Source organism: Amblyomma mixtum, chromosome 10 (assembly GCF_055824585.1).
Source record: "Amblyomma mixtum isolate Tamu chromosome 10, ASM5582458v1, whole genome shotgun sequence".
Taxonomy (NCBI): domain Eukaryota; kingdom Metazoa; phylum Arthropoda; class Arachnida; order Ixodida; family Ixodidae; genus Amblyomma; species Amblyomma mixtum.
Window position 1 is genome coordinate 121,627,020 of NC_143021.1, and position 25,564 is coordinate 121,652,583.

Below are 25,564 nucleotides of genomic sequence, written 5' to 3' on the forward strand. Positions count from 1 at the left end.
TATCACAGCTAACTTCCACATCGTTTCGCCCGCCTGTCTCTCTGTCGCCCCCTGGTGTGCTTGACGTCTTAAAGAATCAACTCGTTTACCCTATGATGCCGTCGGTCACCTTAGCTTTGGAATAAATGCCCTGCCCATGACCATTTCTTGTACTTGTCTTCCGCAAGCATGCATGCATATTATTAAGGCGGAAGCCTTTATGTCTCATCGTTGTAAGCAGCAGTTGTCGACAGAAAATGTCACGCTTTTCAATTGGTGGAAACGGTCGTGACATCACAGTGCGCGAATTTCAAACGGGGCCAATTGTACTTTTGCTAGTAACCATGCCACCAATTGAAGGGATCGTATAGTGATGCTCCAAGTAAGTGGGACTGAGCTTAGTTAATTGCTTAATTACCCAATAGCCTAATTAGCTTTACTTGTCAGGCCATATAAATAAATAAAATCGATTAATAGATTGGTCGAGCTCAGGAATCGAACCCCGGTCTTCGGCGTGAGAGACGAGCATGCTATCCACTCCGCCATGCCAGCTCGATGGTTTGTAATGAACAAAGGCGCGTCTAGTGAATACGGTGTCTTCGCTCACTCTCATCCTCCCCCCTTCCCTTCCGGCGAGGTTTAAGTGTCCACCGAGATATGAGAGCCAGATACATTTCCTTTCCTCAAAAACCAATTTACTGACGAGCGAGGCGTAGAACCGAATGGGCGATGGCGTTCTATGGACTCCTTGGCAGCGTTGCAAGACGCTGTCGCGTTCCACTCTTAGGGGCATCAGTGACCACACTTTAGGTCAAAAAAAAAAATTCAGGGGGCACTTTGGCTGTCTAAAGTACGTAGAGGCGAAAGCGTTTTCCGCACCACTTTGACTGCTTCAGTGGAACTGGTGGCGTCACATATAATTGAGTACTAATTACGTTGATGACAAATCACTAATCAATGGTTAATTATTGATTAATGCCTGAATACTAATTAAGTGCTAATTAATGACGCTTAAGCTTCGCCTTTAGATGTGGAACGCGACAGCGTGTTGTAGCGCTGGCAGGGAGTCCACGGAACGCCACCACCTGTTTGGCGCGATGCCTTGCCCTTTGAACGCAACGCTTTTTGAGAAAAGGAAATGGCGCAGAAATTGTTTCATCTCGGTGGACACCTGAACAGCACCGTAGAGGAAGGGAGGAAGTGGGAGTGAAAGAAGACAAAGAGGGCCCGTAATGAAGGAAATGAAAATTGTATTTGAGGAAAGAACTGTCTCACATATCTCTGTGGACACCCGTCAAAATTCAAGGGGGAACTTTTTTTACCTTAAGTGTGGTCACTGATGTGTGATTAAGATGTTAAGCTCCGCCTCTAGGAGTGGAACGCGACAGCGTCTTGCAACGCTGCCAGGGAGTCCATAGAACGCTATCGCGCATTCAGTTCTACGCCTCGCTCGTCGGTAAATTGGTTTTTGAGGAAAGGAAATGTATCTTCCTCATATCTCGGTGGACACCTAAACCTCGCCGGAAGGGAAGGGAGAAGGATGAGAGTGAGCGAAGACACCGTATTCACTAGACGCGCCTTAGATCATTCCAAACCATCGAGCTGGCATGGCGGAGTGGATAGCATGCTCGTCTCGCACGCCGAAGGCCGGGGTTCGATTCCCGAGCTCGACCAATTTTCTACTCGTTTTATTTGTTTATCTGGTCTCACTAGAAAGGTTAATTAGGCTAATTGGTTAAGTAAGCAATTAAGTAAGCTCAGTCCCACTTACTTGGAGCATCACTATACGATCCCTTCAATTGGTTTACATGGTTACTAGGCAAAGTACAATTGGCCCCGTTTGAAATTCGCGCACTTTGACGTCACGGCCGTTTCGACCAATTGAAAAGCGTGACATTTTCTGTCGACAACTGCTGCTTACAACGATGAGGCATTAAAGGCTACCGCCTTAAAAGTGCCCCCCTAAATTTTGTGAGACAGTTACTGCGTAATTTCCTTTCCTCAAATACAATTTCATTTTCTTCATTACGGCTCCTCTTTATCTATCTTCTTTCACTCCCAATTCCTCCCTTCCTCCACGGTGTGGTTCAGGTGTCCACCGAGAAGACAGAGAATTACTGCGCCATTTTCTTTCCTCAAAAAGCGTTGCGTTCAAAGGGCAAGGCATCGCGCTGAACGGGTGGTGTTCCGTGGACTCCCTGGCAACGCTACAACGCGCTGTCGCGTTCCACTCCTAAAGGCGAAGCTTAAGCGTCATTAATTAGCAGTTAAATAGTATTCAGGCATTAATCAGTAATTAACCATTAATTACTCATTTGTCATCACTTAGTAATTAGTACTCAATTACATGTGATGCCACCGGTGCCACAGAAACAGCGAAGGTGGTGCGGAAAACGCTTCCGTCTCTACCCACTCTAGACAGTCAAAGTGCCCCCTGAATTTTTAACTGTCGTTGCTACCCTGTCTCCCTTTTCTGTCTTCGCGGCGCTTAACGCCACGTCTATCATTTTCATTCCCGTAACTTACTAGGCTTCTTCAGAAAAAGCATGAAATGGAATAACGTGACTGACTAAAACCTTGTGAGCGCGTCTTGGTGAACCTTAATATTTGTACCTAAAATCCTCTCCAAGTTCGCAGAGGAATGACCGATTTATTTGGCCAATAAACTTCTCTTGGGCTACTTGGTAAATAATTATCTCGTAAAAACCTATAGCGCAAATATAGACAACCAAAGGGAGGAGGCACACATGCACAAGCGCTAACTGCTAACTGATTTTATTGCTGGACAGTGACACTTTATATTAGGCGATGCGATGGGAACAAGGATTGATAGCTGCGTTTGTGGTGTTTTGCGAGTTCCTGGTTGTCTTTTGCGCGCTTTTAATCGTTCTGGAATTGGTGACACAGGGAACATAGCGGAGCGTATGCGCAGGCATGCAGGAGCATAGCACACCAAACCAAGTTTCTTTACATGTTCTTTTCGTTTCATCGATAGTTAGCTGCTTTTAGGGACTCAAACTCGGCGCCAAAGATGAAAAAAGGCGGGGTGATGAAGATTCACTTCCAAATTTCTTTGTCTGAGAGGCTTCTGAATTTGGCTTTTGGCTTCTGAACTAATTTGTGCCTTGTCTGTACTCTTGCCAAAAATCTTTTGTCCCTGCGCATAGTTGTCCCTTCATATCCTTGGCTCTTACTGATATGCTCAATTCATTGTGCGTACTTTTCACCTGTTTTTTACTACCCACGTCAGGCTATTACCGAGGGGCAAAAGAGGAGCTGTTACCGCATGATTCGGCGCTCTAAGGTAATCAAGAAAAGAATAGCGTCACTCTGTGTGAAATCTGCTCTCCTACTGTCGTGCCCACATCAAATGCCTCAGAGTTTTAATAATGAGATGAGCCACCTTTTGGCTGAAGTGTTTCCTTATTAGGTTCTGGCTGCAGTTTATGAATCCCTCCAAGAATTTAAGCGTGGAACAGAAAGAAAAACAGCGGAAGATCGCAAAAAGACCCCTACGTCTGAGGTTGGGTCCTACATCCACAAAATGAGGTACAATCTAAAAAAAGTTGCAGGGAGGCATGACAAGTGCTTCTTCTTTTCTTGACTCCCAACAAACTCGGAAAGTTGTGTGCACGCATATGCAATGCCAGAAAATGTGGATATGAGAAAAATCATGAAACGCCATTTGAGATGCGTTCAGCTTGAGTGGTATCGCTATTCACATGTCATGCAGAAACTTTTTTTTTCGGCCGAAGTGGCCAGTGATTCATGACCGTTTTGGAGAACACGTCCTAGAATAAAAAAAAAAACTTCAATGGTATGTACGCACATTTAGTTGCGCAGGTCAAGAAGTGCCTAGAACGTGTGACGTTGTTCGAAGGAACAAGGATTCTTGGAAATAGTACAGAAAAGACGGCGCGGATTATTTTAGAAGCCTATGTCATAAAGGAACTTGACAGTGAGTGATTCAGGACACCGTCTTTATATCTCTTTGCCTCCGAGTGTGATTTCTAGAAGCGGCTAACTCTTCATGAAATGAAAAATTGAGTAAGCGTAATTGAATACGCATCTCCCGTCTGGAATCCTCATAAACAATGTGAAATTGATCAAATCGAGAGCATCCAAAGGAAAGCCATCAGGTTCATTCATCGTCGATATGATCGGTAGTTTTCACCTTCTCTTGCCTTGTAGGCTTTGAATCTAACCCCCTTGTCCGTACGCCGTGAGGTGGATTCATTGAAGTTCTTGCACTGCATCGTCAATTCACTTTATCATGTCACACCTAATGTCTACCTTACCCCAGATATTCCCAGATCAACCAGGAGCCATCACAGCCTTAATGTCAAGCCATACTTCGCCCATACTAATAATTTCAAACAGCTTTTTTCCTCGTACTATTGAACATTGGAACTTAATTCCTGGCATAACGCGGTCTCTTCCATCAAACTCATTTTTAAGAGCTATTGGTGCCACATGATGTTATCTTTGTGTTGTGTTCATTGTACATTGCCTCAATTTATTGGTTACTGCCTACACTTTGTTGGCACTATGTATTCAACCATGTTAGATGTAATCTTTTTGTGTGTGTATTGACATTGCCATTTTTTTCCAAATTTTTAACCCCACTCCTGCAATAGCCCCAATAGGGGCTGCAGTATGTAAAAATAAATAAATAAATAAATAAAAAACTCAAGGAACTTCGTTTGGGGTGCTATGCTTCTGCTTGCCTGCGCATGCTTTCCGTAATGCTGGCTGTGTTATCAATCCTTTTTATGCATCTTTCCCATCGTTTTCATCATTAACATCGGCTTTTACAGTTTGAAAAAAAAATCAGTTTGCAGTTAACGCTTGTGGATCTGTGCCGTCTCCCTGGGATTCATCTTGAGAGAAACAGCGCTGGCAGACAAAGGACCAGAACGAGAAGGACACACAACTGCGCTGTCCCTGTGGTTGTCTATGTTTGCGGTATTTTGCCAGGGAGCAACAAGTGATTGCTTCTAACTTGCGCCGCTACACCAGCTGGTGGTTGCAGCAAAAATCGTCAAGTTCCTCTGAAAACGCAAAACCTGCGAAGCCAGATTGGGACGTGTTCCGGGAGGCATGTGGCCCTAACCCCATCACCGTCATTGAGGAGTGCAAGAGCTAGCAAGAGCACCGCGAAAGAAGTTGAAAGGATGGTGGAGGAATCAACCATCCACGCGCAGCTCATCCACCTCTGTCAGGCTCGAGAGAACATGGTCAGAAGATGGCGAATGTTTTGCTAGCTGATTAAGAAGAGCACTCAAATCACGGACCAAGCAGCGCAGTATGCGGACAGCCACGCGATGCAGAACTGGGGCCAGTTTTGAAACCCACACAAGTGCTCCCTGGACATTAGCAAGATCGTGGGCCTTCTCGAGGCATATGGCCTGCCCATCAAAATCTCGCTCTAGAACTAGGAAGCCCTTAGAGCGCATTGATCGCCCCTCCGATGGCGACGACGCGGATGTTGAGCAGAAGGTCATTCAAAGACACAAGCTGCCCCAGTGGCTCAGTGGTTATGCTGCTCGGCTCCTGACCTGAAAGACGCGCGTTTGATACCGACCGCGGGGGTGGAATTTTACTCAGTGCGGAATCGGGGCGTAGAAGAAGGATCTCTTGTGAAACTTCTGGAAGATATCTATGACGACTGCACTGCTATGGTAGTTCTCCATAAGGTCAGCAATAAATTTCCAATAATGTTATTTGTCAGGCAGAAAGAAACGGTAATGCCATTCATCGCCTCTTTAGAGGAGACATTCAGAGGCGTAGATTTCGAACAATTGGTGGGGATAATAGTTAATGGAGAATGCCTAAGTAATCTGCGATTTGCTGATGACATTGCCTTGTTAAGTCATTCAGGAGGTGATCTGCAAAGCATGATCAATTCGACAAGCAGAGCAGAACGGGGGGTGTGTAAATAAACATTGAGAAAAACAAAGTAACGTTGAATAGTTCCGCAAGGGAACTGCAGTTCACAATTGGCAGCGAGGTGCTGTAATTGGTAAGAGAATGCGTCTACTTAGGACAGATAGCGACCGTAGATCCGCCTCATTACAGGGAAATAACTAAAGGAATAGGAATGGGGCGGAGCGCATATAAGCGATTCTCCCAGATCGTGAATGGCAATTTGCCAATATCCCTCAAGAGAAAAATATGCAACAGCTGTGTCTACCCGGTACTCACCTAGGGGACAGAAACGTGGAGGCTAACGGAAATGGTGGAGCCTAAGTCACTGACAACGGAGCGAGCTACGAAAAAAAAAATGATACGAGTAACGTTAAAGGGATACTGAGGCGGTTTTCGATTGATTGTAAAACATTTTATTCGCCGGAAAGAGCTTGGTAAGAGGTCGCGTTAAGAGGTCGAGAGTACGCAGCCCTCGACGACTTTATCAGCCCACTCCACCGCCAAAACTTGCGTTCTGGGGTAAGAGCTAGCCAGCACGGTCTCCCACCGCTCAAGAGAAGGAGCGGTAACTAGATCACCCGGAGGTGGCTGTATTTTGCAGTACCACAGGATGTGATCATAGGTGGCTCTTTGGCCACAGTGTTTACAATTTGGGTTGTAAAGATCTGGATAAATGTGCGCGAGGAGTGATGGGGTGCGTATCGATCTCGTCTGTAGACGACGCCACGTAACTTCTTGTTCTTTAGTCAGGCTTTTGTCCGGGGGGGGGGGGGGGGGAATTCTCCTGTCTAGTTTAAAATGATAGGTGAGATCATGATATGTGATCATGGAGTCCTTCGTGAAATTCAGGGAGCCAGACTCGTCCACTGGCCGGTCGACGAAACCTCGGGCTTTATTGTGGGCTGCCTCGTTCCCCGGATTCCCCGAATGGGCTAGGACCCATATCAATTCGGAATAATTTGGTGAGAATTTAGTTGCATTAAGGATTCTAAGAGAGGTGTTAGTAATTCGCCCTTCTGCGAAATTATTGATACCCATTTTGGAATCGCTGAGGATGATGCTCTCTTGGGTATGCGCTAGGGCGAGGGCTATAGCCGCCTCTTCTGCCGTTTCAGAGGATTTCGTTTTGATTGTTGCCGAGACGATGTGGTCACCATTCTCGTTCACAGCCACAATTGCAAAGGCATTGGTATGTTTACATTCTGCCGCATCTACATAAAGTGTTCCAGCGCACTGTCCGTATTTAATATGTAAGGCTTTGGCTTGTGCTTGTCTTCTACCCTCATGGCGTAAGGGGTGCATGATTTTGGGGAGTGTATTTGATTAGTAGGGCCGTCCTATAGTCGCGGGGTAAGTCTACTTTAGCATCTTTATTCGTAGGTTGAAAGTTAATTCCGAGTCTGGTAAGGATACTCCTGCCAGTTCTGGAATTGTCTAAATTCGCTATTTGAGCCAATAAATGGGCTTCTTTAAGTTCATTGTAGGTGTTATGTATTCCTAACCTCATAAGCCTTTCGGTTGAGGCATTTAGTGGGAGTCCTAACGCAGCCTTATAGGCCTGCCGTATCATGCTATCCAATTTGTCCTTTTCTGCTTTCGCAAAATTGAGATAAGGGGTGGCTTAGAGTATCTTGCTTAGCGCAAAGGCCTGCACTAGTCGGCATAAATCTCTTTCCATCACCCCTTGTCTGCGATTAGCTATGCGGCGGATTAATCGCGCCGTCGCTTCTACCGTGCGTTTTAGCTTAGTGAGTGTGTCAGTATTCTTTCCATTTGTTTGTAAATACAACCCCAGTATTCTCATGGTTTGTACCTCTTTGACAGATCATCCATTAACATAGACGTTTATGTGTGGGGGAAGTCGTGTTACGCCTACCTCTTTGTTTACGACGGACCAAGAATAGTTCAGATTTTTGCTCAGAACAAATGAGGCCGGATTCCCATGCGCATGCATCAATGATGTCCACTGCTGCTTGGAGTGTGTCTTCCATGTAGCCTTCGCATCCTTTGGTTACCCAAAGTGTGATGTCATCTGCATAGAACGTGTGATGTAGGTCTGGTATTTGTGCCAGTTTGGGGGGAATTTTGATGAAGGAGAGGTTAAAAAGGAAAGGGGAAAGGACGGAGCCATGTGGCGTTCCTTTACTTCCTAGTGTGATTGGGGCAGACTCTATTGTTCCGACCGTTATCACTGCTGTTCTGTTAGTGAGGAAGGATCGGATGTAGGTGTACGTCCTTTCTGCAGGGTTGATTTCTGACAAGTTTGTCAAAATGGCTTAGTGGGTGACATTGTCGAAAGCTTTAATAAGGTCTAAACCCAATATTGCTTTCGTTCCTGTTCCCTCGTCAGCTTCAATTATGTCCTTGTTAAGCTGCAAGAGTATGTCCTGGGTAGATAGTTGGGCCCTCAATCCTAACATTGTTTCAGGTAGGAGGTTCATTCCGTCCGCATAGTTTTGGAGCCTGTTGAGGATGACATGCTCCATGAGTTTGCCTAGGCATGATGTTAATGAAATTGGGCGTAGATTCTCAGTGCTGAGTTTCTTACCCGCTTTAGGAATAAAAGTGATTTTCGCGTGTTTCCACTCTTGTGGTATGTTGCCTGCATGCCAGTATTTGTTCACGAGGTCTGTAACCGCCGCGATCGACGTTGAGGTCTAAGTTCCTGAGAGTCTTATTGGTTACTTTGTCTGGCCCTGCCGCAGATGTTGTCTGCAGTTTTCCAATTGCGTACCAGACCTCTGCATCTGTGATGTCTGCGTCTAAATTTGGATTAGGAGTCCCCCGGTAGTCTGGTTGTGTGGTACCATCATCCGTGTTTAGATAACGTTCTGCTAGCTCTTTTATTCGGTCTTCAGTTGTAGCCTCATATTTATGTATGATTCTGTACAGTTGACTTTGTTGCATGGGACGTGTTTGTTCTGGGTCGAGCAGGTGTCTTAGAAGATGCCATGTCTTCTTATTTCCGAGCTGTCCGTTGACGCTTTCGCATATTTGGTTCCATTGTTGTGTTTGTAGAGTAAGTGTATGTTCCTCGATTCGCCTCTCGATTTCAGCGATCTTTTTGCGTAGTCGCTTGTTGTGTTTTTTTTCGTATTCCAGCGTTTTTGGAGGCCTTTGGGGCCGGCCACAGGTGTAAAAGTTTTGAGTCTGCAATCTGCTCCTCCTTCTCAACTGGCACCACAACGCTAGTGGAGCTGACATCCTCATTCAGGGAGATAACCCAGTCGCTAAGGTTAGAGATCTCCTTTCGAGCTGTTTTGTTGCGAAGTTGCCTGAACATGTCCCAATCCGTGGTTCGTATTTCTTTTGCTTTGTTTTTAAGTTTTGTCGTGGGGAAGGTGATGCTAAGGATGAAGTGATCACTACCAAGATTTTGCTCGGTGTTGACCCACTTTGCGTCCTTGACGTTTTTAGAGAGGGATAAGTCTGGAGATGTGTCTAGACATACACTGTTACCCATGCGTGTGTGGTTGCTCGGGTTGTTTAGCGTTGTGAGCCCTAGTGACTGTATGATTTGCCAGAGCAGGTTCCCTTTAGGAGTTGATTTGGTATATGCCCATGCTGGGTGTTGAGCATTGAAATCTCCTACAATTATTAGTCGAGCTCTAGCAGCCAGTTTTATTGTGTTTATCAACAAGTGTGAGAGTACATTGCCTTTGTTTCTGGGCAGATTGTATACATTAAGAATGAAGAGATTTAAGAATGAAGCGATTAAACATTAAACTTACACTAAGAATGAAGCGATTAAAATGGAAGAGTTCGACAGAGGTCTGTCTGAATTCGGATGCAGAGTTAAGAGAGAAATGAACGCCAACCAAGTTTGGGCAAAACAACACGACGTTTCGAAACATTCTTCGAATTCTTCATCAACTTGTGGCAGCAGGCGAGTTGTAGCTTGGCTTTGAAACGCACATATAGGTGACCACCAAGTCACTCAGCCTAAACTGCAAATCTAGGAAGGGCGTACGTTTCCGAGGAAGCGATTAATATTTCCCGGCATCTGCTGAACGCGCAACGACTGAAGCAGCAGCCTTGTGCGCGGATTTGTCTTTGTTTGCAACGCACAATGATTGCATCACTATTTTGTGGTCACATGTCTCGCAGTGCTTGGCCACTGCGGTTCACTGATTTTGACATCAGCTTTGTGCTGCTTCATCGATGCCTTGAAATACTTTGTTGCCCCAACCTACAACGCCGGGTACTGAGAGCAGAGTTTTTTGTACACAACGCCTTGGACTTTTCTTTAGGATGACGCTCTTTCGGGCGAGCCAGGAGGTGTCCGGTGGTGAAAATCAGCTTGGGTATTGTTCGCACCCCTTCCTTCCCGAGAATACGAGCCGAGGTTTTGCGGGCACCTTTTAGGCATGGAATCCATACGCGTCTTTCACGCTGGCGTATGCTAGTGCTAGGCGCAGAATTTTTTGATTGCGTCTTTTTTGGTTTCAGGTGTTACTTGGAATGAGCAAACTGTAGTATCCTTTTCTATTGCGGTCAGGGAAAACATAGTCGCCATATTCGCGATTACAACACCACGGAAAGCTGCGATCACCCCTCAGCGCAGCGCCGGATCCATATCGGCATCTTCTCCGGTCCTCAGTGTGTCGTCACGACCTCTTGACCAATCACAGGCGGCTGCGCGCCCCACGGTGTTCCCCGCGGCGCAGGACGAATATTTCTGCTAGAAAAAGGCAATTTGCACTGGTGTTTGACTTATTTGGAGTCGATATTCGAGCATACAGCATGGAAAACTATACGACGCCGCTGCCAGCCCGATTTTCACAAAAAGTGCTTCAGTGTCCCTTTAAGAGACGAAAGCGGGCAGAGGGAGTGAGGAATAAAAAGCGGGTTACGGACATCCTAGTCGAAATCAAGAAGAAGACATGAAGGCTTGGGCAATGCGAAGGCAAGATGAGCGCTGGTCCTTAAGGGTAACGGAGTGGATTGCAAGATAAGGCAAGCGTAGCAGGAGGCGGCAGAATGTTGGGTGGGCTGGTGAGAGTAATGCAGCTAGGTGCACATCAAATCCCAGCGATGGCATCACTGGTTGAACTGAACGTGGTGGCAATATTTACAGGACATTCATCAAGATTTTCAGCAACCGCTCGTCGTACTGCATTCCTGCGGGTGGTGTCATAGCATTTATATGTGCTTACATCTTTTATTCAAGTTGGAGGCTAGCTTCGGCAGGGGTCCGGTCCAAGGACATGTATATCTTCTGTAGCATATTCAGGTTGCCGCTGAGATGTTCACCAGGATTTCGAGATATGAGAGCCTCTGCGCCCTTTCATTTGCTCAAAGACCTTTCCGTTCCTCAAAACACAAACACTTTCGCATTCCTCCACGTAAGCAGACTTAAGTGCCCTCAAATTTTTTTCCTCCATCACGAACGGTGCCCTTCAGGCGCCGCCGGATATTTCGATCTAAAAATATTATCCCTCTGAGGTGTATATCCAGCACTCAATAAAGCCAGTTTGTTTGATGTTGAACAGAGTACCAATGAACAATTTGCACGCATTTAGAAAACTTCGTACAATGTGCCGCAACTGTAGAAAATCGCAGCGTCCGGGTACAAGGGTACCCGGAATCCCATCAGCATTCGAGAGATTGCAGGATTGATTTCTGTTTCGAAGATGCACATCATGCCAGAAATTCAGAAAAAAAAAGTGGCATTTTTTGTGGTTGAGAAATGTTCGTGAAAAAAAAACGGTAGGGTGCGTGATATCGAGCTCTAACTACATTGCGTAAAGTCATACGTTCCGCAGAAAACCCGGCTTCGTCGCCGTCATCGTCGGCGTTGTGCGCGAAAAAGCAAGCAGTCCGCCTTCCATCTGGATCTCGTGACCTTGTGACGTCGTGACATCCCTCCTATCGTGGCTGGTTGCACTTATCGCGAGTGGTTGCTCGGGTACATCAGCGTGAATTTTACGAGTCCACCAGTGGCTGTGTTGGAAATGGCCATCTGTCGGGTTAGTGGCGCATCGCTTAACCCATGCACCAGTGCGCCAGGACTGGTATGAGGACTGTCTATTAATGCAAATTAGTGAAAGACCAGTTGTGCACCGGCAGGTAGGCAGATAGTCGACAGAGAAGGATCTCTAATGCAATTGCATTTTACCCTCAAGAGCTTTATGTGATGATGAAATTCAGTATCTGTGTCTGCAAAGTGATACGCAATGAGGGCCCCAGGCCACTGAAGGGACACATTACCGCTATCGCAACATGCTGTGACGTTCCGTGCGTGAGCTACCAGGGCCCATATCTTCGGCGGAATCTTCTCTGTGCTCAACCGTCCTACTCCCTTGTCTCCCCTTGAACTGTCCGCGTTCGGCGGCGCCGCGTTGACGGAGCCCCCAGCGGCGGCAAGCCACTGAAGGGGTACAATGGTACAAAGGCGCCGGCGGGAGGGAAAGCCAGCCCAATTAGGCTGCCTGGCCGTACAAGGACACAGGAGAGGCTGACAACCCGACAAGAGAAGAAAACTGCCGGCGGGAGACAAACGACATTCCAACGAGGGAGGTCGGGGGTGCCGCGGCGCCGCCGTGGAAAGGAGGAAGAAAGAAACAATCCAGCCGGGGAGACAGGAGATCGGGCGTGGCCGGCGGAGCAGATATAGCTGGCGAGTGCGGACGAAACGCACGCTGAGGACAACATCGTTCACGAAAAGGGTCCTTGAGCGCCGAAGCCGGACGGCGCGCGGTTTCTGCCAGCCACCGACGGATCGCAACTCCGGAGCCCCTCCATCGCCTCCATGACGGCGTCGCCACGTAAGCTCGGACACCCCAGCCTCTGATGTACCATGTATAATTATTGATTACATCATTTTGTTTAAACTGAGCCATACGGTGTCTTCTTGCCTCTCCGTCCCGTGTGGACCTGCGCATTATGTCGGGTCGTCACACTGGTGTCAGAAGTGGTGTCTAAAAAGCAAATGTCCTCTGAATGCTGCGACATTCATGACTTCAAAATTGTAATGAAAGGGGAATCACGGGACTGATTGTGGGACTTTGACCCCCATTTGAGAGGCTTGAGGCACCGGAGGGCTGGAGCGGAAAAAAATGTCTGTAACTGACGGAGCTCCCACTCCACAGCCGTCGCTCGGAGCAAGCATGCTGGCATTAGGAAGCGTCATTCCGACGTTTACGGGGGATAAGACAGGGGTTCCAATCTGCGATTTCTTTTCCATGCTAGAAGAGATTGGGAAAATGGGGGGATGGTCCGATGCTCAAATGCTGGGAATGGCGAGGTGCAAGATGGCAGGAGCTGCTCATGATTTTGCTTGGCGAGACGAAAAAGTAAAATCCACAAAATCATTTGCGGAATTTAAGAAGCTCGCGTTCGAGCATTTCGACACTGAAACACGTCATGTGCGGGTACAGAGGTTCCGTGACGCCGGACAGATGGTAGGGGAGGACGTGCGAACGTTTGCGTCGCGGCTTCAGCGCCTAGCGCGCGATACGCTGAGTAGGGAGGAGGAAGGAGACCAGCTAAAGAAGAAATACGCGGAGGACCTACTTAAAGAGGAAATGACCGCTTTGTTTGTGGCTGGTCTGCAAAACCCCGTGCGCCGGTTCGTGCTCTCGCGCAAGCCGAGCAATTTCGACCAAGCCGTGGCGGCCGCATTGGATGAGGAACGAAATGAGGCGCTAACGGCGGCCGCAGCGAGAGTTCGCGTCATAGAGAGAGCGGTGCCCAACCCTGAGGTTGCTCTCTACAGAGCGGTTAGATCGCTTAGAGCAGCTGCTATCTCAGCAGGTGGAACGCCAGGTTGAAGCGGGCGCTCAACGGCGCCCATTCGCTGGAAACCGGAGACCGCCACAAAGCTACAGGCGCGGTATGCGAGATTTTGAAGAAATCGTGTGCTTTGCGTGCCAGGGTCGCGGACACATCGCAAGGTTCTGCCCAAACGTGCGCCGTGGGGAGCCACAAAGAGAAGCAGGCGAGACACGCCCTAAGCAAGCCTACAGCGAGGCTCCAGATACAGGGACAAAAAACTAGGTTGTCCTCCCCATCCTGATGAGTGTGGGGAGGGAGCAGTGGGTAATGAGGTGGTGGTGGTTTGTGTGGCCGACGAGGCATGCCCTGTTGTGCGTTGCAAGTTAAATGGTTGTTGCATGGAATTGTTGATAGACACGGGGTCAAAGGTGACCTTGCTTAAGGAAAGCAGCTTTAACACGCTTCGAAGGAAAGGGGACCGCGAGGTGTTGGAAGCGTCTGGTGGTATGGCAACCAAATTTCTAGGCATAACGGGGTATCCTCTTGGCATAAGTGGGCTCTACCGGTTACACTTCACTCTCGGCGGAATTGCATTGGAGCACCCCTGCTACGTATGCCCGGACACGGTGTCTCCGCCAAACGGAGTGTCAGGTATATTAGGGCAGGATTTTTTGAGAAAAGGGAAGGTAGTAGTCTCATTCTCTGAGGAAGAAGTTAATGCGGGGGGCTCAAAAGTTCCGTTTTTGAACAGGAGCAGGGCTGAGATTCGCAGTACCGATATTGACACCCGTCAAACATTGGGATCATTAGAGAAAGTATATTCGCGGGTTGCCGTAAAGCTGGTCGATGAGGCGTTCGTCCTTCCGTGGTCGGAGCACATTTTGTTCGCTTATGTGCCTGCAGATGTAGAGAGCGGCGCCGTGGGAGTGCTTGAACCGGTCGACTCTCTTAGTAATGGCCTGAAGGCAGCCGCGTGCCTCGTGACTGTTAATGACGCCCACAGAGTGCCCCTACGGGTGGTAACTGTAGCCAGCAGCCACTGAGCCTTCCCAAGAACAAAACATTGGCTTTCTTCACCTCTGCGATAGAGAAACATGAGCCCACCGATACGGTACTCGCAACTGTAGAGCATGCTAGTCCTTCGGCTCCTCCAAATGCGTTGTTCGATCTTTCCCACGTAAAATCCAGGGAGAGGGAGGCTCTGGCTGGTTTGCTGATCGACTACTCAGAGGTATTCGCCGCGTCCAACCTGGATTTGGGCTGCTGTGGCGTTATAAAGCACAGGATAGAAACCGGCACTTCATCGCCCGTTTACCAACGTGCGTACAGGATCCCTTACTCCCAACGTGAGGAGATGGAGCGGCAGGTGCAGGACCTTATTGATCGCGGCATTGTCGAACACTCAAAGTCACCATGGGGAGCACCGGCACTATTGGTGGAAAAGCCAGATGGCTCGTATCGATTGGTGGTGGACTACCGCAAACTAAATGCCGTAACTCGCATCGATCCATACCCCATTCCCAATATACAGGAGACGCTTTCTCAGTTGGGCTCTGCCAGGTACTTCACGGTAGTGGACATGGCGGCGGGATTCTGGCAGATAGCAATGGATCCGGCAGATGCTGAGAAAACGGCATTCAACACGCCCTCAGGGCACTATGAATGGAAAAGAATGCCGATGGGTCTGGTCAACAGCCCTGCTGTCTGGCAGAGAACCGCTGATGTTATCCTGGCGGGTCTTCTGGGGAAGCTGTGCTTCGTGTATATGGATGACATAATCATATACAGTGACAGTTTTGAGAACCACTTGCGCGATATTGAGCAGGGTTTGGTGCGACTAAGAGGAGCTGGTCTCAAGCTGAAGCCTTCTAAGTGCCAATTCCTCAAAAACGAGGTGAAATACCTCGGGCACGTTGTTTCAGCTGACGGCGTGCGACCGGACCCTGAGAAACTAAGGTGTGTCTCGGATTTTCCATCCCCGACTAGTGTCCGCCAGGTCCGGCAGTTTCTCGGCCTGATCGGTTACTACCGAAGGCACATATAGGAGTTCGCCAAGCTCGCTAAGCCGCTCACTGCCTTAACAGCCAAAAATGTCGCCTTTCGCTGGTGCAAAGACGAGGAGGATGCTTTTGGGGCCCTGAAGAGGAAGCTAATGAGTGCACCGCTGTTGCGCCACCCGGATTTTAATTTGCCCTTCGTTTTGGCCACAGATGCGTCAAAGTTCGCAGTTGGTGCCGTGTTATCTCAGGTTATCGAGGGCAAAGAACATCCCGTGGCTTTTGCTAGCCGACAGCTGAGCCCCACAGAGCAGAAGTACGGAGCTACAGAAAGGGAGTGCCTCGCCGTTGTCTGGGCAGTAAAGCACTTCAGATGCTACCTTTACGACCGCCAATTCAAGCTAGTCACAGACTGCCATCCTCTGAAATGGGTGATGAGTGTCAGGGACCCTAGCTCGCGACTCGCTAGATGGAATCTACAGCTGCAGGAATACTGCTTTGAGGTGGAGCACAAGTCAGGAAAGACACATCTGAATGCTGATGCGCTCAGCCGCACAGCTGCCGTGTCAACTATAGATGAGTTTGTCCCCGTAGTCGACCCCGCCGAATTACGCACAGAGCAGTGCAAAGATCCTGACCTGAAGCGAATAATCGAAAGCTTAGAGGGCGCACCATCTCACCCCGAACATCTAGGTTATTTCATTGGCGAAGACGGCACCCTGTGTCGGCGCACGAGGCCAACCAGGAAAGGGAGACCAGAGAAAACCGCTTGGGAGAGAGTCGTCATACCTCGGTCGTGGACAGAAAGGGTTCTTCGCGCGTTCCACGATGCGCCGTGCGCCGGCCATTTTGGCGTAGCGAAGACACGCAGGCGCGTCGAGCGTTTGTACTTTTGGAGTGGCATGCGACAGGATGTTAGAGACTACTGTGCGAAGTGTCATTCCTGTCTCGAAAGAAAAACACCCAAGGGACGCAGGCCAGCACCAATTCAGCCGTTCCCTGAGGTTTCGGCTCCTTTCGAGCGAACAGGTATGGATATAATGGGCCCATTGCCCACGACCACTTCTGGAAACAGGTACATTTTAGTATTTGTCGATCACCTTTCAAAATACGCGGAAGCGGTAGCACTCCCAGATCAGAAAGCAGACACGGTTGCAGGAGCATTTGTCGAACAGATCGTGCTCCGACATGGGTCTCCGAGGCAACTCTTGACAGATCGGGGAACGAACTTCGTGTCGCAGCTAATGAGGAGAGTTTGCGAGCTGCTTAAGATCACTAAGAAGCAGACAACACCGTACCATCCGGCTTGCAACGGCGCGGTGGAGCGACTAAACCAAACCGTGGCCGGGTTCCTGTCGCATTTTGTTTCGCGCGACCAGCGGGACTGGGACTTGTGGCTCCCGTATGCAATGTTTGCCTACAATTCCGCAGCACACGAGAGCACGGGCGAATCGCCATTCTTTCCTCTCTACGGCCGAGACCCGGACCAGCCTAGTGAAGTGCCAGAGGGCCCCCGTCGTGTCCCATTCGCTTCACTGGACGACTATAAGGTTGAGCTAGAATCGCGCTTGCAAGTTGCGAGGGACATCGCAAAGGAGGCCTTAAAGAAAGCGGCGAAGCGCAGGAAGGAGGTGCACGATCGCGGTGCTAGAGACGCGCCGTTTGATGTGGGGGACAGCGTGTACATCGAAAACTGCCAAAGACAGATCGGGTTGGCTCGTAAGTTGCAGACGAGGTGGAGAGGACCGTGCGAGGTTGTCGAGAAGCTTTCTCCGGTAAACTTCAGGGTCCGAGACGTGAACCGCCGCTTGATAAGGATACACGCAAATCGCCTCAAGTCGGCACCGGTTCAGTATTCACGAAATGAGGAAGGGGAAAGCGCAGATTTTGATGGGGACCGAAGTGAAGCGGAGCGCGCAGATTGTTCGCAAGAAACGCCCTCTCCTGCATTTGTTCGGCAAGCGCCAGAGGTTACGGCAGGAATGCCACCGGATTTACTTCATGCATTGCTGGAAGAAGGAGCGCGCGAGGTTGCCGCGCAGATAATGCCAAGAGAGGCTCCTGCCACGAGCCCTCGCGAGTCTCAAAGCAGACAAGGGGTCACAGAATTACTTGGTACGACTCATGAACGCCGATATCCGCTTCGAAATCGGAAAGCTAAGTCGGACTAATGGCGTAAACAGAGCGGAGTTGGGGACTGGTTAAGACTGTGTAATGCTGCAGCTCATAACATTGCTATGTGCTTATGTGTTAAAATATCGGAGTTGCTAGTTAAGCCTTTCTGTCATTAAGTAACACTTTTACACAGGATGCAGAACATGCCCGACTTCCTTTCGTTATCTATATTTTTTTTTGTCTGTGCCGTGATTGTGCTGGAAGTGGGAGCTCCTTTGTAACTGTGGTAAATTTATTTCGTCCAGTTTGGACTAGCAAGGAGAGGCTTGGGTGCTGAGTTTCATGTTTGTCTGTGAAAGAAGATCAGTGCTGCCCCTGGAGACGCCAGTTATGACAGCTGCGGCATATGGTGCAGTGCAGTGGTGTTGTGTGCAGCGAAAAGTGTTTTGTCGGACGGAATGTGCGAGGCGATTCAGAAAAAGAAGGGGAGCTGCCTGGACTCAAATGTTCGGAGAACATTCTTCTGGAGGGTGAGCGAGTGTGACGTTCCGTGCGTGAGCTACCAGGGCCCATATCTTCGGCGGAATCTTCTCTGTGCTCAACCGTCCTACTCCCTTGTCTCCCCTTAAACGGTCCGCGTTCGGCGGCGCCGCCTAGACGCAGCCCCCAGCGGCGGCAAAGCCACTGAAGGGGTACGGTCCGCGTTCGGCGGCGCGGCGTTGACGGAGCCCCCAGCGGCGGCAAGCCACTGAAGGGGTACAATGGTACAAAGGCGCCGGCGGGAGGGAAAGCCAGCCCAATTAGGCTGCCTGGCCGTACAAGGACACAGGAGAGGCTGACAACCCGACAAGAGAAGAAAGCTGCCGGCGGGAGACAAGCGACATTCCAACGAGGGAGGTCGGGGGTGCCGCGGCGCCGCCGTGGAAAGGAGGAAGAAAGAAACAATCCAGCCGGGGAGACAGGAGATCGGGCGTGGCCGGCGGAGCAGATATAGCTGGCGAGTGCGGACGAAACGCACGCTGAGGACAACATCGTTCACGAAAAGGGTCCTTGAGCGCCGAAGCCGGACGGCGCGCGGTTTCTGCCAGCCCCCGACGGATCGAAACTCCGGAGCCCCTCCATCGCCCCCATGACGGCGTCGCCACGTAAGCTCAGATACCCCAGCCTCTGATGTACCATGTATAATTATTGATTACATCATTTTGTTTAAACTGAGCCATACGGTGTCTTCTTGCCCCTCCGTCCCGTGTCGACCTGCGCATTATGTGGGGTCGTCACAATGCCCATCAGCGAAGCTTAACCGTACTCTCAAATTTTCGCGAAATATCCTTTACTGCGTTAGCTAGGTGGCATGAAGAAACAGCGTATCTGTGACAAGAGGGATCCTAAATTCCCCTGACGCAAACAAATAGCTGCTACGTGTAGCATACTCGCCGAAAAGAGCTGCGTGTTTGGTTTCTACGCAGTCGTGTTCATGGGTTAAAAACAAGTCGGATACAACCTGTGCTTATCAGCGAAACGTTTCAGCTTGGCTTCCCTCTTCTGGTGTTCTAGAATAGTAGTGAAAAATGCCACTTGAAGGACGATATACCCACAGCACTCAGGCAGCTCGCCATCTCGATTTCCAACCTTTTACTATGACCTCCTTAAAAGGTTTTAATGCGATATCACTGCAGTTGTCGTCCCACCAATACGCCCCCGATGTCCTAGACAGAATTCGCTGATTTTTCAAAGATAGGCCACGTGACCTTGCAACGTCATCACAACCTACCCTCAAAAGCCACCCTGGCTGGGCGAAAGATGTTACGTTATCTTGTGACATCATCGTAGCCTGGCCACCGGGATCGGAGCAATCTTATTTCTCGACACCAACAGAGATTGAGCACAGAATCAAAAATTAGAAAAACGAGGAGATATATTCAAATGTCGGCGCTCTTAAACAATAGCGGATACTAGCTACTACAGCTAGCAGTCCGAACATGTCGGTTGATGGGTCCTCAATGGCGAAGAAGCTGACGCCAGCACGCATACAGATTGCAGCAGATGGTGTGACATATGTGAAATTTAACGTTTTCGCATCCCGCCCTTAAAGGGATACTGAAGGAAGATCTTAAAACTGAACAAATGCGCTAAAAACAGATTCTAGAAAAGTGATTACATCTAAATCTAGTCGCCACTGCGCATATTTTTCAGCAGATGGTTTTATTTTCGATGTTTCTGGAGCGCGCGCCAAGCCCGCCCGGCCGGCGCGACGCGAAAAGCGTGACGTCATGGCATCCCCTTTCTTTCCCGCGGCGACAAATATGGCAGCGCCCTTTGATGCATGAAGCCTCGCTTCGGACCGGATTCGTCGTTTTAACTACCTTATTCAGCGCGTTCAGTGGCCATAAATGGGCCACCGGTCTTTCGCTTCCTCCCCTGTCGGTGATAAGAAAACGTACGAGAAATAAATTTGCTTTATTTTTTATTTAGAGTGACGATTCTGCCCCCTTTAGGCTTAAGAGGGCGTCGGTTTGTTGAAAACAACGGTTCCCCTCCTAACCACCAGATGGCGCCACTAGTCTGATCATCGTCGGGCCTCTGTTTTAAAAGTGAGAATGTTAGAAATGGCGTAAGGTCCTGAAAAAATGGCTGCATTTAGCTTACGTAAGCGTGCATGCGGTTATGCATACGATTAGCATCTTGACATATCTGTGTACGCCGTGAGCAGACGACAGACAGACGACGAGCGGCCGACGCAAAACTAAAAACTGGGAAAGCCGCGAGTAGCGATGGCAGCCGTGCTTCTGCGGTAACGGTGTGCGCGCGGGTGTAATGACATTTAGTCGAATCTTCCACAGGCGGCCGCCAGGTGCAGCGATACGGCAATAAATCGCGAAAAAAAAACGTGTTCTCCGCCCTTTTCGCTAAAAGGCTTGTCGCATTTATCAATTTTAGCTGTCAAGCTCTTGTTTACATCGAAAAGAGCAGCTCCAAAAGTTCGGTTCAGTATCCCTTTAGGGGACTTATGCACCCACGCAGTTCTTTTCATGTCAGCCTCTGTAATCCCCGACGTCCCTCTTATTTTCGTGCAGGAGAATAGTGGAAGCTGAGTACCAGCATGTTGTCTACAACGAATTCCTGCCTGCGCTCCTGGGAGACCAGATAACAGCGGCGAACAACCTTCGCCCACTCGCCTCGGGCTTCACGCAGTACGACAAGTCGGTGGACGCGACTTCGATCAACGAGTTTGCCACTGCTGCCTTTCGCTTCATGCATTCCAACATTGACGGTGAATTCCTGCGGTAAGCGTCTGTTTGCATCATAAGGAAGTGCCGCGATGGATCACTTAGAGCGAACTTGGCAGCCATAATTGGAGAATTCGTTTAAATATACGATAATTATTTCTTATAACCTGCCGCGTCACGGTGACGATGAAGGCCTAAGAAGAATTATGAGCGAAGAGGATTGGACTTGGAAAAGAATCATTCTGACCCTGGTATTCGCATATTGCTCTGAGTCGCCCTATTGTCGGAACACCTTTTAAAAGACTCCTTAATTCATGACTGCTAGCGGATCAAAAGGCGCAGGCGTGACACGGAAGCACAGGAAGAACGACAGACTTCCACTGAGCATTACAGCACGCACTCCTCAAATATACCAGCGCAACCAATCAAGCACTCGCACATACTATCGCAAACAAAAGTGGTATACTGCACGCAGCAAGAGCCGGAGCAAAGGAAAACTGCGTTGCAACGCGATCTACAGGCGGCATCTGGGATCGAGACAGCCAATGCGTGACCGTCATTATCAGCAGGCGTGTCGCTTGGCTCATTTCAATGTTTCGTGGCAATGTTTCGCCATAACTGTGGCATTTTGGCGGGCTAGAGCCCGCCAAAATGCCACAGTTTTCCGCTGCTCCCGCTCTCGCAGCGTGGAGTGCACCACTTTTGTCCCCGATAGTACCTTGTCAAAGCTAACACAGGTAACCACTTGGGTAATGTTGGTTTCAGTGTATTTAAGACACCATAAGGGAGGTGGAGGCCGGCTGTCGCACCAGAGTAAAAACGGCAAAAGCACCGAGTCACTATTCCGTGCATTCAAGCGCTTTCGTACCACCTTAGAAAAAGGGGTCGAAAACTGTGGGCTTCCGGTTTTCACTTACCTTTTATTTTAAAACTCTCAAAAAATTCATAAAAGTAAAAAAAAATGTTAGAGGAAGGCATGCGTGGGTAATGATCATGCCACTAAGCAGTTAGCGACCATCTAGTGTGTTATTCCGCTTTCCAACGGCTAAGAGTTCCATACTAAGCCCAACTGGAAGGCATAGAGAGCCACGAGTGTTCTGTCATCGCCGCTTGGCACCAGTCCTTTCAAGAGGCATCGTACATTATGACGCGGCATCCGTGACACTGTTGGGGGTGCAGCCTAGGAATTGGGAGGTTTCCGAGGCGTACGGGGTTCATCGGACAAGCGACACGTATGATAGCAACCATCTCGGGCCGCCGGGGTGGCTCAGTGGTTATGGTGCTCGGCTGCTGACCCGAAAGGCGCGGGTTCGATCTCGGCCGTGGTGGTGAAATTTTGATGGAGTCGAAATTCTGGAGGCCCGTGTACAGTGCCTGAGTCGCTTTGGGACTTATACCTCATAAATCAATCCAAATCAAACCAATTATTTCGTGTGCAATGCAGAAAAAGTGGATTTTCGCGCAAAAACAAGTCGTCACGCATGGAATTTCCGGGATCGAAGGCAGTATATTACGTGCATGACTTGAGGGTATAATGTCACAAAGCTCCCCACGGGATATCAGAGTCTTGGTAGTGCCGCGTTGCGGACCAATTTCTACCATTTGCGTTGCTTCAACGGGTATGTAAGCGGTAGCGAGCCCCTCCTTACCCTGTCGTTTTCTGCTGAATAGCTTAACGAAGACCTTGGTTCTGGCATTTTTGATTGATGCAGTTGCCCAGCTGCCGTCCTCGCTTTTATTGCGTAAGCAATACTGCGCCAGGTTTCGAGCCGTAGCGTAGCTGCCGGTTGTGGCCGAGATCAAACAGATGGAGCGCCGTTGTCATAGCAATAGTTTCAGCTGCGCTCCACCAGGCGGGAGGACCGTCACTGCACCGCCGCCGCTGCCGCGCGCCTAATCGCGCGCTCTCTACGCATGTGTCGGAATGTGCAGAGAGAGAGGAAGCGGGAGGGAAACGGGGAATAAATACACGCGTTCGCCTCGGGCAAAACAGTTGCTGCTTACTTACGCAACTTGCCCGGTTTAACCAGAGCTAAACCTCAGCAAATTTTTTTTAGCATGATCCACGCAGCACTTGCGGCAATGCAGGACATTCTTTGTCCGCCGTTACGGATGAAGATGGCCTGGTGAACATTCTCAAGGTTAGGCCACACGCAACGTATACATCCTGGAAAGCAGCCGTCATGCCTTGGTTGGTAAAGCAGCATAACAGACTTGCGGAGGTCGTGGGTTCGAATCGCACTGGCGGCACGCGGTGTTTTTGTTTTCTGCTCTGTAATCAGTTATCTTTCAGGCATCGAGCAATTCAAAAACTAGTGTTCCATTGATCAATGGCAGAAATAAAAAAAAATTCGGGTAGCAACTGTTGGTTACCTTCAACGCACCCCACGGACCATACTGCATTTCGCATCCATTTAGGCAGCAGCCGGCATCATTTCCCGCCCCATTGGGCTCGGCCTTCGAACGCCGTAGCTAGTGTGCGGTTGAGTGCTGTCTGTGTGAAGAGACACTTTTGCTATTTTCGTGCTAGACATTATCACTCCATGCATAACGCGTATTTACAATCTAGTTTTAAGTACCGGAATATTTCCTCAGAAAATGAAAATAGCAAAAGTAATAGTCTTGTTCAAAAGCGGTGACAAAAATAATTTAGGTAACTATAGGCCTATATCTACTTTGCCGTTGTTTGCGAAACCGTTAGAAAAAATTATTCACTCTAGGCTCCTCACTTTCCTCGATAGGCATTCCCTTATTACTTCAGCTCAGTATGGTTTCAGACCAGGTTTATCAACGGAGGTAGCTTTGTTACACCAAAAGGAATTAGTACTTCGCAACATTGAGAATAAACTGCTAACACTAGGTATTTTTATCGATTTATCGAAAGCCTTCGACAGAATAAATCACACTACTATGTTAGAAAAGCTGTTTTGTTATGGAATTCGAGGTATAACAGCTGATTTGTTAAGGAGCTATTTATCAGGAAGGTATCAATCCGTTTGCGTTGACCGAGAATTATCAACTGCCCGCGATATTAAATGTGGCGTTCCCCAAGGCAGTATCCTGGGGCCGCTTTTGTTCATTATATACATACACGATCTCGTAAACATTGAAAACTCTGCTAATTATATTATGTATGCAGATGACACAAGTATCTTTTTAACAGGAACAGATGCTAATGACCTAATAAAGCGTGGAAATCTTATTCTGAGTAAACTTAGTGCATGGTCTCTCGGGAATTCATTACTGATAAATTCTTCTAAAACAAAAGCTGTCTTATTCCGTCCAAAATCTGTCCCACGAACCTTCGATGAGATGCTAAAGTTAAATGACTCTGTTATTGAAATCTCTCTCGATGCTAAATCCTTGGGAGTAATATTTAATGAATTTATGGTTTGGGAGCATCAGACTGACTACCTGCGCACTAAACTCTCGAAGGCATGCTAAGGTATGCTAAGGAAGTGTATGTTTTTTCTCTCAATCCAACAAAACCGTCTAATTTATGTAGCCTTGTTCGAATCACATTTGCGCTAATGCCATTTAGTCTGGGGAAACGGCACCATGAAGGCAATGTATAACCTAATAATAGTTAAAAAAAAAGATCTACGACTGATTTCAAAGCAGCCTTATGATGCCCACGCATCTCCATTGTTCACTAAACTCAAAATTGTGAAATTACAAAACCTGTAGGACTTTAAGGTACTGTCAACACTTAAATCTGAAATACGTAAAGGCACACATACTCTCACAACATTGGGAAATTTGAAAAGAAACACATCTTTACGCTTAATGAAGTACACAGAACTATGGCACGTTCCAAGATCTCGCACGAATTATGGATTTCAGATGGTTCACTCTAGCATTCCACAGATTTTAAATAAATACCACCTCCGAAGAGAGAAATTGCGCGCACTTTCTAAACATGACTTGTATTTACTTTTTGTATAATGCTTGCTAATACTTCACTGTTCATTCCAATTCCTTATGTAATAGAGTTGTTTGAATTTGATCTCTATCGTTTGCAAACTAACTTCGTAGTCGTAATATTCGTTGCGTGAATCTGTGCTACTAACCTTTGTCAAAGCGTCCGCTGTCAGTTACTGGGAGGTGGGGCTAGTCAAGATACTAATGTGTAGCTTTTTTCCCACCTTCTCTACCACATCTCATGTATCAATTTCTTGCTTTGTGGTAAAATAAACTTAAAACATGGCGGAGCGTATAATTACCGGTATATATCGCGCATATATACTGTTACGGCAACTACCAGTAAAAGAGAAGCACAAAATGAATAAAACAGAGAATTTAATTTTTGTTAGGAATATATGACATCCCCGATATAAAAGGGATGCGAGAAAGATCAATCCATTTATGCTACAACAAAAGAAATGACATCAGGAGGCGTGAAAACTCTGCCGTTATCACTTAACATTAGAAAATCTCCTTTGTGTTAACTACTTCGGATATCGTGTTATGCTTTCCTTACAGGCGGGAAAGAAAAACATAAAACTGGTCACAACTGTACACTTGCTACGGTCATTAAGCAAAAACCGTCTGCGGTTGGCGAATATAATAATGTTTTTACAATATCGTTTGTCCTCTTCTCTT

At 48.3% G+C, this 25,564-nt stretch overlaps 1 protein-coding gene across 1 annotated transcript in view; it reads left to right on the forward strand.

The window, feature by feature from the left end:
* The window catches only part of LOC149326809 (salivary peroxidase/catechol oxidase-like), a 143,404-nt gene that overhangs the window by 85,889 nt on the left and 31,951 nt on the right, over positions 1-25,564 (forward strand). Inside the window, exon 10 of the mRNA XM_089564679.1 lies at positions 20,810-21,019. Coding sequence (XP_089420805.1) covers positions 20,810-21,019 — 210 coding nt within the window. The remainder of the gene's footprint in view (positions 1-20,809; positions 21,020-25,564) is intronic.